This window comes from Sabethes cyaneus, chromosome 3 (assembly GCF_943734655.1).
Source record: "Sabethes cyaneus chromosome 3, idSabCyanKW18_F2, whole genome shotgun sequence".
In the NCBI taxonomy this organism is placed as follows: Eukaryota; Metazoa; Arthropoda; class Insecta; order Diptera; family Culicidae; genus Sabethes; species Sabethes cyaneus.
Window position 1 is genome coordinate 247987118 of NC_071355.1, and position 15619 is coordinate 248002736.

The window sequence follows — 15619 nt, forward strand, 5'->3', positions numbered from 1 at the left end:
AAAAGAAGAAAAACAAGAGAAAAAAAAATGTAAAGCGAAGCAAAAAGGAGGATACTGGCCGGCAAAATAGGGAGAACGGAGCAGTACCGAAAAAAATGACAGAAAAGAAGGAAAACTATAAAAAAAAACGAGGAAAACGAGACAGAAAATGAGGACAAACTGGACAGAAAAGGAGGATAGACGGAACGGAAACGGAACAAAAAAAAAATAGAATAGAAAAGGAAGAAAAGGAAAGTAGTAAATACGGAAGAAGAGAAATTGAGAAAACAGAACAGAAAAGGAGGAAAATTGAAAGAAAAATATGAAGACGATAGACAAACTGGATAAAACAAAAAACAGCACGTGAATGCATAGAAGGAAAAGCAGGACACGAGAGGAATAAACGAAAAGAAAAAAGAATAGGAGTTAATGGGACATAGAACAAAACACAAGAAGAAAAACTGGCCTGAAAATTGTAGAAAAAATGACGAAAGACGTAATATAATATGAACAGAATGAGGAACTGACTGACTGACTGTTGCTAAGCGCAAACCGAATAGCTATATGTCTATCAATCTGTGCGGTTGCAACAAATACAGTCAATAAAAATATATTCGCGCTGGATAAATGTGCGAATGAATGATAGAATCAGGCAAGCGTCATAACAAAACCTTGATATAAGACCACAGAGTATAGACGGCTTAGTGGTGTAATTGGTTAAATAACACGCTCAACTGGAGATTGGAAGCTGTGAGTTCGACTCTCACCTTCGCTAAGTCTATATTTTAATAGCCTAATATCAAGAATTTTCAGTTTGCCTGAATCTACATTTCTCGCATTAAGCATTTATTCTTCCCCAACAGAAAAGTAAAGCCGACTGCTATACGTCGTTGAAAAGAAAAAGAAAAAAGAATGAGGAAAAATCAGACAGAAAAAAGGAAATACAAGAAATAAAAGGAGGTAAACGAGATAAACAGAGGGAAGACGGGACTGGAAAAGAAGTAAAATGTGACAGAAAAGTTGGAAAAACCATCACAAGAAAGGGAAAACTAAACATAAAACAATGAATGGAACAATTAAACAGAAAACACGGGACAAAAAGAAGGGGAAAAACAGAAATACAAAAGGAAAAAGAAGAAAAATGAGAGCAAAAACGAAGAAAATAGCACAAAAAAGATGGTGACGGTGACCTTGATGGCTCAAAATCAAGCGTCAGGATAGCGAGTGTGCCATCGGACTCGTTTGTGACGTTGGATGGTTTGAAGCAAGGTGACGGACTATTGAATTTGCTGTTCAACATTGCATTCGAAGGTATTATTCGAAGGGCAGACGTGCAGAGAAGTGGTTCCATCATCACGAAATCTCATATGCTCCTCGGGTTCGCGGACGACATCGATATCATCGGTGTTAACCCCAGAGCTGTGCAAGAAGCGTACACGCATCTTAAGGAGGAAGCTGCGAGGATGGGGCTTATCATAAATTCTACCAAACTAAAGTATATGGTGGCTGGTAGAAAACGTGGCCCTTCGGGTGTTGGAACTTGGAGCTGCGGTGATGATAAGTGGAGATACTTTTGAAGTAGTCGAAGTGGTGTTTACCTTGGTACGTTAGTGACATGTGACAACGATGTGAGCCGTGAAGTAAAAAAGCGGTTAGCGGCTGCCAACAGGGCCTTTTACGGATTTCGTAGCCAGCTGTGGTCCCGTAGCCTACAACTCCGTACAAAACTCGCGCTCTATAAGACTCTAAGTCTTCCGGTGGTACTCTACGGCCACGAAGCGTAAGATCCTGCGATCAATTTTTGGCGGCATATTAAACGAAGGAGTGTGGCGCAGGCGCATGAATCATGAAATATTCCAAGCATACAAAGATGCGAATATTGTGAAGCGATTAAAATACGGCAGGCTATAGTGGACTGACCACATAGCAAGGACCACGTATAGACCAGCGAAAACAATATTTAGCAGAGAACCCTACAGCGGCCGACGACTTCGAGGCAGACCCCGTACCCGTTGGATGGGCGCTGTTGACAAAGATGCCAGAACAGCGGGTGTTAGGGGCGACTAGAGAGCGGCAGCCCAAGACCGAGTAATGTGGAGACGGCTCCTGAATTCGGCATGGATTCGATAAGCGGATTGTCGCCGAAAAAGTAACGTAAAGTAAGTAAGCACAAAAAAGATAAATAAACGGAATAAAAAGTCGAAAACGGTCGGAAATAGAGAAAAAAGGAAACGGAGAAAGATAAAACGTGTGAGAGAGCGAGTAACACGAAATCTGTCAGTCCTAGTTTCAAGTAAAACTGTGCGCGTCAAATCTCGTGTCTCTGTTCAAGAAAAATTTCAAATCCAATTTCAAAAAAAAACTTCACATTTCAAAATTTCCAGTCCAAATTACTGCAAATTTAATTTAACATAGACGGTCAATTGACATGGACATGAGGACATTGACAGTTGAATTTGAAATAAAGCTTTGAGCTAATTTAGTTTAAATTCAAGTCTAATTTAATGTCCTATTTTAAATCCGATTTCAAGTTAAATGCCTTCGCCTGATGCGAAGAATGATTAATTGAATGAAATTGAAAATTTCGATACAGGACAAAAATATATTGGGTTGTGCAGTGACAGGCGGGGGCGGACCCACGCTCTTTCGGTTGGTACCCGAATGTTTTAGAATGTTTAATTCAGATCCAAGTCTGATTTCTAATCCATCTTTAACTTTGATTTCAAATCCAATGGAGAGTGACACTTTTGACCAACGTTACTAATTTTGGTTTTAGTGATGGCGCTTTGGTCATCGGGTTTCTATCAAACTAGTTTATCTGCTGTGTAGGCCAACGTTTCAAGGATTTATTTCCAGTTCCTCAGAAATGGACTGTTATAGTTCGACTAATAGGGTACGGGAGGGTATTTTCAGCAGGTTTCTAAATTCAGCCTGTTTGCCTCTTCTTTCGCCAATAAAAATACTTTGCCGACATAACATTTTAATATGTTATAACTATTTTCTCGAGACTGTAAGTAATCTATTATTTGTTATACAAAGAACATCAAAACCACCTGTTCTTCCACTAGAACTAGGCCATAGGCCGAAAAAACAGATGCCATCGCTTAATGGGCTGAAAATACCCTCCCGTGCCCTATATCGACGATTGCATCGAATTGCATTTCGGAAATTTCAATCTAATCAACCGCTATTTTTGTAATAAATAATAATAGATTCGCCATCCTACGATTCCAGGCTCGATTTTCCAGACCAAAACATTTTTCTATCGATTTTTTTTAATGAACATGTAAAAGAAAGTTTCATCACTACCGCAATTCCATAGCCATCATTCGGTGCAATAAATCAATTTCGAAAACCATTGAATTCGAATGCCAAGGGAATATATTCTTTCCTCCTTATAAATGACCAACAAGCTAACTAATAAATTCTTCAGATATTTTGTTCTTGTTCAAGCCAAGGACTTTTCCTCTCAAATCAAACAGCAATTACTAATGTTTTATCAATAAACCAAACTGGTTTCAAGTGGTTCCCGTGGTGTTAGATATTTACGGCTAGAACTGACTGGCGATAAACGTTAACGTGTTGAAAATACACAACCACCTTTCAGTCAGTGGCATTTCGATTATAAATACATCAACATGCAGCCGAATGCAATGCAATGTACTGGTACATACCGACATATTTTTCGGTAAAATTTGTCATTGTGACTATCAAAACATACTAATCTGCGGTTGCCCAAATAACATACCTTGTTTGGAATTTAAACAAAGCAAAGTCAATTACAGGATTCCACAGCATAATTATTAGTAATACTGTATATATAAATTATAGACAAAACATTATATTTCTGATTTTATTTTCTCGCGATTCGTGAAAATTCCAAGAACTTTAAACACTAATTAGCGCACCACAGACCTACATTCGAAAGGTCTCTCGGTGCAGCTACCAATTTGGTTAAAAACCAGTTCGCTTTTAGAACATCGGTGATTGCTAGAATCTCCGCTGGCCCCATGTGGGGCTTGCAGTCAGTGCCACAGTCCACAAACCAAGCGAACGGGTTCGCTAACCGCAGCTGCTGCTGCTGTTCTCGTTCCGTCGTGCTCGCTGATGCTGCCGTTGGTTGCTGTTTTGGCGAGCTCACGCTAATTCTTCCAAAGGATATGCTTACATCGCCGTGCCGCGTCGCGCCGGTCTCAAAGCATAGTTAGAGTTACGGCTGTACGGTGTGTGTGCTCGATTCCAACGGTATTTCGTTCAATGCCAACCACATTAGTACGAGTTTAGTCGACACATCCACCGTTAGTAGCTTTCCATGCTCGTCCTATTAGTACAAATACCCTCTCTTGGAAGTCACACTCGGAGCGGCGAGCCATAACTGGTAATTTGAAGGACTTCCACATGTTTGCTGCTTTTCCCCACAACGACGTGCACGGAAAAGCATTCACCTAAGCTGCTGCCCCATGCAAATGGCAGAGGGACGCCTTTTTCATTCAACATTCGAACATTTGTTCGCTGCGGCCACTCAACTGTTGTCACATTAATTCCGACCTATCTGTTTAGTATTCATTTCCTTGAACATTCCACTAATCTCAACTTTTTTCTCGTTTTACATTTTCAGATAATCTGCGAATGAGCTTCCTTATATCCACTACTTCCTACAAAAACGCCGTTAGTAAGCTCCATGTTAACTGCCCATAGTTAGTGTTAAAACAACATCGAAACAACAATCAGTCAAGTTTTCTCCAAGTGAACCGATCAATTACCATTTTAAATAGTTTTTAAGAAAAACGCACGCACACACACACACACACAGCAGCAAAAATGGCCACGACAAACGAAACGATGTCCTCCAACTATTGGGACTTCCTGTTCACCGAGCTGGCCGACCCCCGGACGAACCATTGGCCGCTAATTTCGTCTCCGGTACCAGGTTTGACCATCATCGCCAGCTATCTGTACTTCGTGCTCAATTTCGGACCGAAATATATGGCCAACCGAAAGCCGTTCCAGATGCAAAAACTGCTGGTGGTGTACAATTTTCTGCAGGTGCTAGTCAGCGTGTATTTGTTCTTTGAGGTAAGTGAGCTCTCTTGAATCTAGTTTCTGGTTTTACCAGAATAGAACCTACTGAAAAAGGTGACGGGTCACCTCTGACGTGTCTTGTAACTAGCACGAATGTACAATTTGGGTATGCGGACTAACGAAATTTAACTCGCTCAAGTACTGAACTCCCACGACAACCCGACACGTCGTAGATTTGGTGCATGGGCTCAAAACTAAGTTGTTGTTGAGTCTGAATTTTTGAAATGACAGCCAGAATGTAATAATTATTGGCGACAGTCTCCGGGTCATGATCACCCATTTTTTTGGACCACAATGAAAGGCCACGGATAACCGCCAAAGAGCCGCGTTACCCAGGAACTGGAACAGTGTCCATCGCGAGGTGTCCTGAGCCTACGGGATTGGTGGAGAGGGTGAACATTGCTTCACCGATCCCTCTTTTGTTTCGTTACAGATTCGCCCTAACTCTCATAGCTCTGCCGACGCCATCGAACGCTGAACAAAAGAGGGGGTGTTTCACAATAGACCCTAAATAAAACAAAGCTACTGGTCTTAAGCATTGTTTTATTCCCGAAAGCGGGCCAATTCACCAAAATGCATTTACACTACATAAAACCATAATAAAACTCTTAATGTTAATAAATTCATCAAGGCTACTCGTATTAGCAAGATAAAACTAGTTGGATGCGCCATGTCTCTTATAAACTTACTATCAGTTTATCACAAGAAGGCGTAGCAATTAAAGGCGTACCAATACAAACTCAATTTTATTGTGGTTGCTTGTCAAACCGCAATTTGTCAATTGGGGTTAATGTGGACGTGATGTGGTTTCAACAAGACGGCGTAACATGCCATATCGCGGCTATCAAATTTGATTTAATAAAAAGAACTGTACGGCGTCCCGTGGACCCGTGAATCCGCCAGAATGTTCGATTCCGAGCTGTTTATTACTTCATCGATGAGAAGCATTTGGATTTTCAAAGAAAGTGCTCAAATGTTTTTCTGCGCACCTACTCTTGCTCCAAAGATATCACCGTAGTCGCTTAATCTATTTTGCTAAAACTCTACCCGATATAAATAGCATACTCTCAACTAATTTCAGTCTAAATTTCAGTTATTTTTACCTACGCGGTGAAAAGTTACAAACAAAGAAATGTGTACAGATTTTACGAATACGATTTTTAATTTATCCGCAATTCAAAAGCGAAAGGTTAAATCAATAAGCTGTTTTCACACAAGTTGTAGGAAATTCAATGTAGTTATTAGAAATTTTATCGAACAGCAACTCGAGTAACATATGAAAAGGGCGTGTTTAAAAGAAAAAATTGATATAAATCTAACTTTTTTTTCTTCGAATATCTCGAAAACGGCTGTGTTTTGAAAAATGATCATTTTCATTAATTTTGTTGTAAATGACGTAAATAATTGTTATTTGTATTAACTAACATTAATTGAAAAATTCTCTGGTTTGAAAAAAAAACTCATAAAAGTCGTTATTCTACAAAATCCGTTCATGAAAGTTGCTTCAGCTCAGAATAACTTTTAAAAGCCTGGAAATAACTTTTGGTTTTCAAAAAAAAAAAAAAGATGTATTCTTTAAATCTTAATTATAAATTTTATCTTCAAATTTTTTAAAAGTTTGTGCATATTTTTTCCATGTTTAGAAATCTGTTTTCTACAACTCCTTTAGACATAATTTTTAAGCAATCGATAGCTTTCGATTTTTCAAACATAATACTCATGAAAATAAATACGTTCTTTTTAAAAATGAGTTTTGGACCAAAATGGTGCTAAAATCTGTGGAAGGTGCATATTTCCTCCTCTCAAACACGCATATAAAGTTTCATCCAAATCAGAAAGGTTCAAATTTTGTCATTTAACTATTTCACGTTTCACTGCTCTAATGCAAGAAACAAAACCCTTTTTCTTCATTTGAATGTGTCTTCTGTATATTCCCTTTGTCAGTTTCCCCCCTTCTGTTGCCCCCTGCCACTTGTAAATCTACCTTCGTTTAAGCAATCCCTAAGCAAACCAAAGCTTTTTTGACATTCTCGAACCTCCCACTTGTCACTCTATTTCGCCCTTTAATATATTTCCTCTTGCCGTCCAGTCACTCGTTTATTTCTTTATTTGTTTGTTGTACAACTGCTATCGTTCCAAATGCAAAAGTAACGCGATCCCTTTTACTTATTCGGATCTCGTTTGTTAAAGACCACCCCCCCTTCTGCCAACCCCTTGTGTTGATTTTTTATATCAAGGGACATGCGTGTCAAGTTTGATGACAAACCGTCCAGGCATTCCCTGTTGGCTTCCTTCCAAGTCAGTTCCCCCTTCTGTCACGTAACTATTTACGCATCTATTTGCTCTCGGAAAATCCCTATAACGGAAGTAAAACGAAACCTTTTTCCATATAAACCTCCTCGAGGTCCCACCTTTCTTGTTACCAGCCACTTGGGTAACTGCAATCGGTCTAAGTGCAGGAGAAATGCAACCTATTTTACTTATTTGGACCTCCCCCCTTTTATCAGCCCCAGTGCTAAGTCCCCTAAGAGATTGGAGGAATACGGTCAAGGCGTTCTGAAGTTATGGCGGTACATACAAACGGTTCACTTTTATATATTTACTAACTGATTACCCGATCTTACTCGGGGCCCCTTTGCCTCTCAGCCACTTGTACATCTGTTATTGTAACGAAAATTTTCAAAATTTGCAAAAAAAACAAAACCCTTTTTTCATTTTAATGTGTCTACTCTCTTTGTCAGTTTCCCTCATGTTGTCCCCTAGCCACTTGTAAATCTGACTTCTTCCCGGTAATCCCTATAAATCGACAAAAAACCGTTTTTGAACCTTCCCTTTGTTAATGGCCACCCTATCCCCCCTTTCAGAAATCCAGCAACTTGTACAACTGCTATCATTCCAATTGCAAGAGAAACGCGCACCTTTACCCGTTTGAACTTTTCTTTCCCCTTGTAAGAGACCCCCCTGCACTGATTCTTTTATGCCAAAATACATGCGTTTGACAAACGACGTTTAATGAAGAATAGTCCCGAAGTTCCGGAGCTATGACGAAACATACCTTCATACTCACGTTCTTCGTCCCCCTACTTGTCGATTCTTTCCCAGTCCGCTCCCTCTTCTGTCACGTAGCTAATTATGCATTGGTTTGCTCTATGAAAATCACTATAATGGAAACTAAACCAAGGTCTTTTTTACCATATATTCCTCTTCGGTGGAACCCCCTCTTTTCTCGAAGTTATTTGCACAACTGCAATCGATTTAAATGCAAGAGAAACGCATCCCCTTTTGCTTAGCCCCTTGTTAGCCCTCCCCCCTTTCGGCAACCTCCCAGTGCTGATTCCCCTATTTAAAATGTGCCAAGTTTGATGAAGAACCATTCAGGCGTTTCGGAGTTAGGGCCTCCCTCACTGTTATGGACCTCCCTTCCTTTTGTCAATCCCTTAAGTTCTGAGTCCTTTATGTCAAGGAACATATGTGCCAAGTTTGGTGAAGAAGCGTCCAGGCGTTTCGCTGTTAGAACCTCCTCCCCTGTTACGACCACCTTCCCTGTTGTCAACCCCTTCAATTCCGATTCCCTTACGTCAAGGAAGATGTAAGCCAAGTTTGATGAAGAACCGTGTCAACATGCGTATTTCATTCTGAAATACATTGATGTCTTCTTCATATCTTATTTCCAAAAAGAGCTTCATGTCGTCGACATATATTAGCACTTGGAGTTTCTTGAAGAAAATATAGTTTACATACAAAATAAAAAGAAGAAGTCCCAAAGGAGAGCCTTGAGGTACCCAGAAGTGACTTGAATTGAATTCGAGTTCTTTCCGTTAAATTTAATTATTTGTTGGCGATTAGTTAAATACGATTCATGCCATTTCAGAAGCCCTGGTCCAATTCTAATTTTTTGAGCATCCTTTGAAGAAATCGTGTTGCATTTCTGTAATTCTGTTTTTTATTTGAAGGAATAATTTTCCATCAATAATTGGTTTGGAAGAGTTTTAGAATGCAAGAGATTATGGCAATGCCACGATAATCACGTACGTCAGATTTCCGGTCGGATTTAAATCAGAAATGAGCTTTTCCATACTTTTGGGGAGATTTCGGATTCCGGTGATAAGTTAAACAGCCAAAACAAAGGATCAGTGAGCTTCATTGCAAGAAAAAGTGGCGGGCTTATTTCAAAACCAAGGGCCTTTAGAGGCATCTAAATTTTTTAAAGCCTGCAAATGCCCTGAGCATGAAGCTGGTTGAGGCATTGAATATTTCGGATAGAATGCAAAATAGTCGCGATCGCGAGATTTCTTGAAAAAAATTTGCAAAGAGATTACAAATCTTTTCCGAACTATCACCAACACTTTTATCAAGATGCATTATGGCTAAAAAATCGTCAGATTGTAATATGGTTTTCATGTAAGAGAAGGACTAGACATTATTTCAAGCCCAATTTTGAATTATCCTCTTTAAATGCATTGCTGATTGCTAAATGTTGCTAAATGTATAAACGTTCTTCAGAACTTGACCCATCTTTATTCGACAGACTTCTTATAGAGTGCATGAAAATTACGGGGCTAGTGCGAAGATGCTCTGTAGTGGCACTGCCCAGTCGACATTCGAACATACGACGACTGGCTTGTCCAAATATATTGCAAAATTATCACTACCGCCGTGTTTTTTGTAAATTTTATGGGCTTTTTGTTTGCCATTTGTAGAGTCTCATTCTGGTTTCGCTGTTTTGCTAGCAACTGTAGTCTGTTCCAACTGTTACACGACTTCCGGTTACTTTTCCACATGTAATATATATTAAATCAATGAAATAAGCAAAATTAATTTTAAATATATGTGTCCGTCTTTCCCTACCTCTTAAAATTTTTCACTGATTTTTCAAAAATTCGCCGGGTTTTCAATTTAGTGAAGGATCAAAAAAGCTCATCATCATCGATGTCATATGCTTTGAAAAATAGACTAATTTCGGATGACAATGAATAAAAATCTACAAAAGATAATTCAATAGAACAAATTTTGTTTGAATATTACGTCTATTAAGAATTTACGGAATAAAATTTCACAGTGTTATTAGTTGGTGTGTGGTAGCCACGGCAAAAATAGTCAAGCAACTATGCTCGACGCTTTGTTCGTACTGCCAGCTCTACCCCAGAGCGAAGTAGTTGGATAACGTGCTCACGGCAAGAGCATCAAACGGAAGCCTGGTGCTGGCGGTCCGATAGTACCACGTGATCGCAAAGTGCAACAGAGACTGAAGAGGAAAACCGAGAGTAAGGTGGCCTCATAGTCGCGCATTTTGGGCTCGGAAGGTCGGAGTAACTGGGTAAACGGCGAAGAAGTACTTTTACGCCCCCGCTAAGGAGGTCAGCGATGAGGTCAAATATATCTCCCACATCAAGCTGCCAGTATGAACAAAGCATCAAGCGTACTTGCTAACTCTCAGGGCTGCCGCAAATCAACTGATAACGCTGTCAATTTTTTTCTGTACACGCTCAATGAACTCAGGATTTAAGAAAAATTGAAATATCTTTTGTAGTTTTTTATCCATCGCCATCGAAAATTTGTCTATTTTTTTAAAGCATACGTTATCGTTTGAATAATTTCACCATTTTAAGAACGGAACCTAGCTTTTGAGCAATTCACCGAAGAGACTTTTCTAAACCCTCGATGTTGTAGGCCACCGAATGATCTTTCATGGATAGTCTTGTGTATTAAGAATTGGTTGTTTAACCCTTTCATTTTTTTAATCGGTTGTACTGGTCAATCTGGACAGCTGGCACTTGAAACAACAACTCTCAACCTCGTATAAAGTGCATCATTCAATTACATCAGTTTACCACCAACAGGGGGGTATGCAAGGGAGGCCTAACTCGGAACACTTTCTAATTTTGAGCAAATAGAAATAACGCAATTTCTTTCGCCTGTCGTTTTTCCCCAGGGCCTGGACGGTGCCTGGCTGCGGCACTATAGCTGGCGATGTCAACCGGTGGATTGGACCGACAATCCGATGGCAATGCGGGTAATGTCCACAAAAAAAATGATAGAATTACACTGTGCGGATATTAACTAAACCTTAAATTTTGTGTCCCACCCATTGCCAAAGGTTGCTCGAGGATGTTACGTGTATTTCCTGGCGAAACTCTCCGAACTGCTGGACACGGTGTTCTTCACGCTACGGAAAAAGGACAATCAGATCAGTTTCCTACATCTCTATCACCACACCGTGATGCCGATGATCTCCTGGGGTGCCACCAAGTACTTCCCGGGAGGACACGGAACGTTTATAGGTTTGACTCACTTACAGAACTTGATTTCGGCTATGATCATTCCCAAGATCTCCATGAGATTTTGGAAATGATTCTGGCATAAACTGTTTTCTTCTTTCTCCGCAGGAGTGATCAACTCGTTCGTCCACATCGTGATGTACACCTACTACATGTTCGCTGCCATGGGCCCACAATTCCACAAGTATCTTTGGTGGAAGAAGTACATCACCGATCTGCAAATGGTGAGTAACCAACTGGTTGACTGGTTCTCATACCGTACCTCATCACCGCTTCATTCCAATAGATCCAATTCGGAATGGCATTCATTCACTCTGCCCAGCTGCTGTGGACCGACTGCGGCTATCCTCGCTGGTCCGTGTGTTTCACGCTGCCGAACGCCATTTTCTTCTACATGCTGTTTAACGATTTCTACAAGAAGACCTACGGTATCAAGAGGGCAGCCCGGCTGGCAGCAGCGAAACGGAAGGCCGAGGAGGAAAAACTGCGGCGCGAGAGCAACGGAAAACTCGCCAACAAAGAACTGTAAATTTTCCCCGATTCGAATCCCAGATACCACCAATTTCAACCTCCGTAGGTTTATCACATTCCCAATTTTAGAAAAAAAAATCACACACTAAAGAACTCTTAACTTTCCCATCTCATTACCGCCTCCCCCCCTTGAACCTTTCCCCCGTCATCATCAGGTTACCATTTAGGGAGAAAATTTTTTTCTCTGTTCTTAGAACAAAGTGCATATTTGCTCATTACAAAGTCTACTCATAGGGTTAGTGTAAAGTTGTGTGAGAGAACCTTCGTTCTGTAAGGGCGTTTCCTAGCTACGTAAGATAATTTTAACCAACAGTCTAGTTGAACGAAAGTGTAGAAATGTTTTTTTTTACGCCGAATATTTAACAAATAAAAGTGACAAACGTTGAATCATTTTTGTGTTTTTTTTTCACTCTACCACAGATTATTACAAGTTCCGAATCATCCATGCTGAAGCGCCGTTTTTTTATTCTTACGCTTCATGGTGAAACTTGTTTTTCGCATACTGGTAACTTATTCGGAGTGTAAACATCTTCTCCAGAGTGCAGAGTCCAAAAGCTGGAGAAAAATTTCCAACTAAACCGGTTCCCCCTTGGTCCGGCCAAAAACTTCTTTTTCTGGATGTTTGATTCATTTCTTTTAAATATCGCACGAAAGTCTGCCCACCTCCAAAACTGCTATTTTTCGACCAGAATCTGTGTGATATAATGGGATTGTGGAGGAGGGATGACATAGATGAGCTCGAGCCAGCCGGTGGCCAGATATGGCCGTGGCATCAATGAAAACCGAGGTAGGTATGAATAATCATTTCGCGTGACAATCAGCGTTCGGTTTCGTTGATGAGACGTGCAACGAAGGGCTCGATTACAAATCACCGACCACAGAGCCAGCCAATCAACCAGCCAGCTTCGCCATGGCATCGTTTTGTGCTGCTTAGCATACCTACTACTGTTGACTGTTGAGGACAAAATCAAACGTCAATAGGTGGAATTTGACGGCGTAACGATGTGCAAAATTTACCGAACATAATGAAAGCAACTTTGAAGCCAACCCGTGGCGGAACTGATTGGCCACTAATCGTCTCTCCGAGAGTGCGATGAATGCAGGGGTTTGCATAACAGGTTCGAAGGTGAATGCTCTATAAGTCGTACGAGTGGATTGTATTCGTTAGGAACTGTACACCATTTACAACATATACCTGAATTTAGTAATTTAAAATATTGATTAAATTTGAATTACAAACTGCAAAATGGTTGTGTCACATAATTTGAGCAATTTACCTAACTTTTGTTTACAATCAATGTACCACAAATCAATTTCAAACTTTTCAAAGGTGTACTCACTTTTCATTAAGCTTTTGTATTAATATTTCGAATAATATTATTAAACATTCGGCAAAGCAAAGTTCCGAAATGAAAAAGTCTTTTTCAAAATTAAAACGTGATTCAAAATGAGTTAAGATGATTTATACGCATAATTCGAGAACCATGATTCCATGTTACATATCACGAACAAAAGTTCGATTTGCTATATTGTCACCCACGCACCAGATCGGGCTATAGCCCGTGTAGCCGCGATCACCTTCGAATGCAATCGACCCACCCGCAAACGTTCGCCAAGGGTGTGACAAACAGCTTCGAATCAACATAGTTAAAAACTTACTCTTCGCGAACGTACCTGCTGACAGTAGCGTGCCCAGACATAAGCAAAAGGCGGGGCTCCCGACCCTTCAGAAGAATGTGGCTTGGTAAATCATGTAATCGTAGGTTGGCGAATCATTTATGACAAAATGCCGGACTAGAAATTAGACCTGAAACTGGACTAGAAATTAAAGTTGAAAACGGACTTGAAATGGGGCATTTAATTAGACTTTAATAAGGACTACACGGTAATAGTTTTTTACTCGGTTTAACTGACATAAAAAACAAAAGAAAAATTGTGATACAATGGAAGGCAAAATGGGATATGAAAAAAGCGAGAAGAAGAAAACGGGAAAAATTAGAAAATGAAGTAAAAAAAGGAAAATAAAAATGAGAAAGAATGGAACAAAAGAGTATAAACCGCGATAGAAATGGAGAAAAAAAAAGGTGAAAATACTGAAGCACGAGATACGAGAACAGGAAAACAGAAAAACGGAGGACAAGCGGGATAACACACGATAGAAAAGGAGGAAATGCAGAACATAACAAAAGAAAGAACCGAACAGACGAAATCAAAATAATAGAAAAAAAGTTAGCGGTAAGGAAAATAAAAACAAGAATGTAAAAGACGAAAAACGGCCCGAAAAATGAAAGGAAATGAAAGACGAAAAAACAAAGAAACAAGAGGAAAATCAGGACTGAAAAGGGCGACGGTACGGGACAGGCAAAGAAGAGACAGAAGAAACAGCGGACAGAAAAAAGAAAAACGAGAGATAAAACAAGAAAAAAGAGACAAAAAAGGGAAAACGGAATAGAAAACTAGAGAAACCCAAAGAGAAAAGAAGAATAATGAGGGAGCAAACGAGGAAACGGCAAAAAGAGGTCACACAGGAAAAAGATGATGCATGATGGGGATGGGAAAATAGAACAGGTAAAGAAGAAAAAACAGGCAAAATGAACCAAAGATAACGGTGGATAAAAAAGGAAACAACAATTTTTTAACTAACGCAAATTTTTACACGCTATTTTTATGCGCCATAGACTTTCGTGAAAAAAAAAATTGAGTGTAATTTGGGCTTGAAGCTTTATTTCAAACTGAAATGGAAATTGGATTTGAATTAGGACTTAAATTTCGAGTAATTTAGACTGGAAGTTTTATTTCCAGTTTTAATTTTAGTAAACAGACATGAAATAGAACTTAAAAAAAATTAATTATTTAATTTTTTTTAATTAAAATTTCAACTTTTAGGACTTGAACTTGAAATCAGCGTTTAAATTTGACATTTGAATTAAATTAGACTTAAAACTGGGCCTAAAATCGTACATGCAAATGGACTTGAAATTCTAAATTGTGATTAGAGACATAATTTTACTTGAAATTAGGAATGACATATTTCGTCTCACTCTCTCACACATTTTATCTCTTTTATTATTTTCTTTGTTTTCTTATTTTATTTATTTCCCGGTCCCGTTTTCCACCGTTTGTTCCGTTTTTTTCTATACCGTTCTCTTATTTTTTCCGTTTTCTCCCTTTTTCTCTCGCTTTCCTGTCCTGTGTTCTCTATTTCATTCTTCCGTTTTTCTTCGTTCCAGTTCCTGTTTCTTACTCATTTTTTTTGTAATTTTCTTTCCCGTTTTCTGTCTTTTCTCTTCCCTTTTCAGTTTTCGTCTTTTCTTTACCTCAACTCTTTGTCGTTTTTCATCTTCTCCTGTTCCGTTTTTCCTCATTTAGATATTCCGTTTTTCTTCTTTTCTGTCACGATTTTACCTGTGTTTGGCTCCATGTTTTAGGTTTGTGTTTTCTTTTTATATCCAGTTTTTCTTCTTTTTCCTCCAGATATATAGTTATCTTTGGTTCGTTTTCTATTTTTCTTTTACTGTACCATACTTCTTTTATTGCACCATCTTTATCCTTACATTAATTTCCTCGTTTCCTCTATCGGATTTCTGTTTTCTGTTTGGCATTGTGTGACTCTCTGCAAATTGCCCTTAGCACTGTTAAAAATGTGGAACGCTTCACGATTTTGCGTATCATCCTTGCGTTTCTGCGCAATCCTCCCGTTTTGCGCAATTTTAGTCCTTATTTTCTTCTTGTTTGCACTCTTTTCTATT

General features: G+C 39.3%; 1 protein-coding gene across 1 annotated transcript in view; it reads left to right on the forward strand.

Annotated features, from left to right (window-relative positions):
- The window catches only part of LOC128741435 (elongation of very long chain fatty acids protein AAEL008004), a 51744-nt gene extending 39593 nt beyond the window's left edge, over positions 1-12151 (forward strand). The window contains exons 2-6 of the mRNA XM_053837249.1: positions 4598-5055; positions 10994-11074; positions 11159-11342; positions 11448-11563; positions 11626-12151. Of these exons, the coding sequence (XP_053693224.1) occupies positions 4801-5055; positions 10994-11074; positions 11159-11342; positions 11448-11563; positions 11626-11868 (879 nt within the window). The 5' untranslated portion in view covers positions 4598-4800 and the 3' untranslated portion in view covers positions 11869-12151. The remainder of the gene's footprint in view (positions 1-4597; positions 5056-10993; positions 11075-11158; positions 11343-11447; positions 11564-11625) is intronic.
- Positions 12152-15619: the final 3468 nt, after the last annotated feature.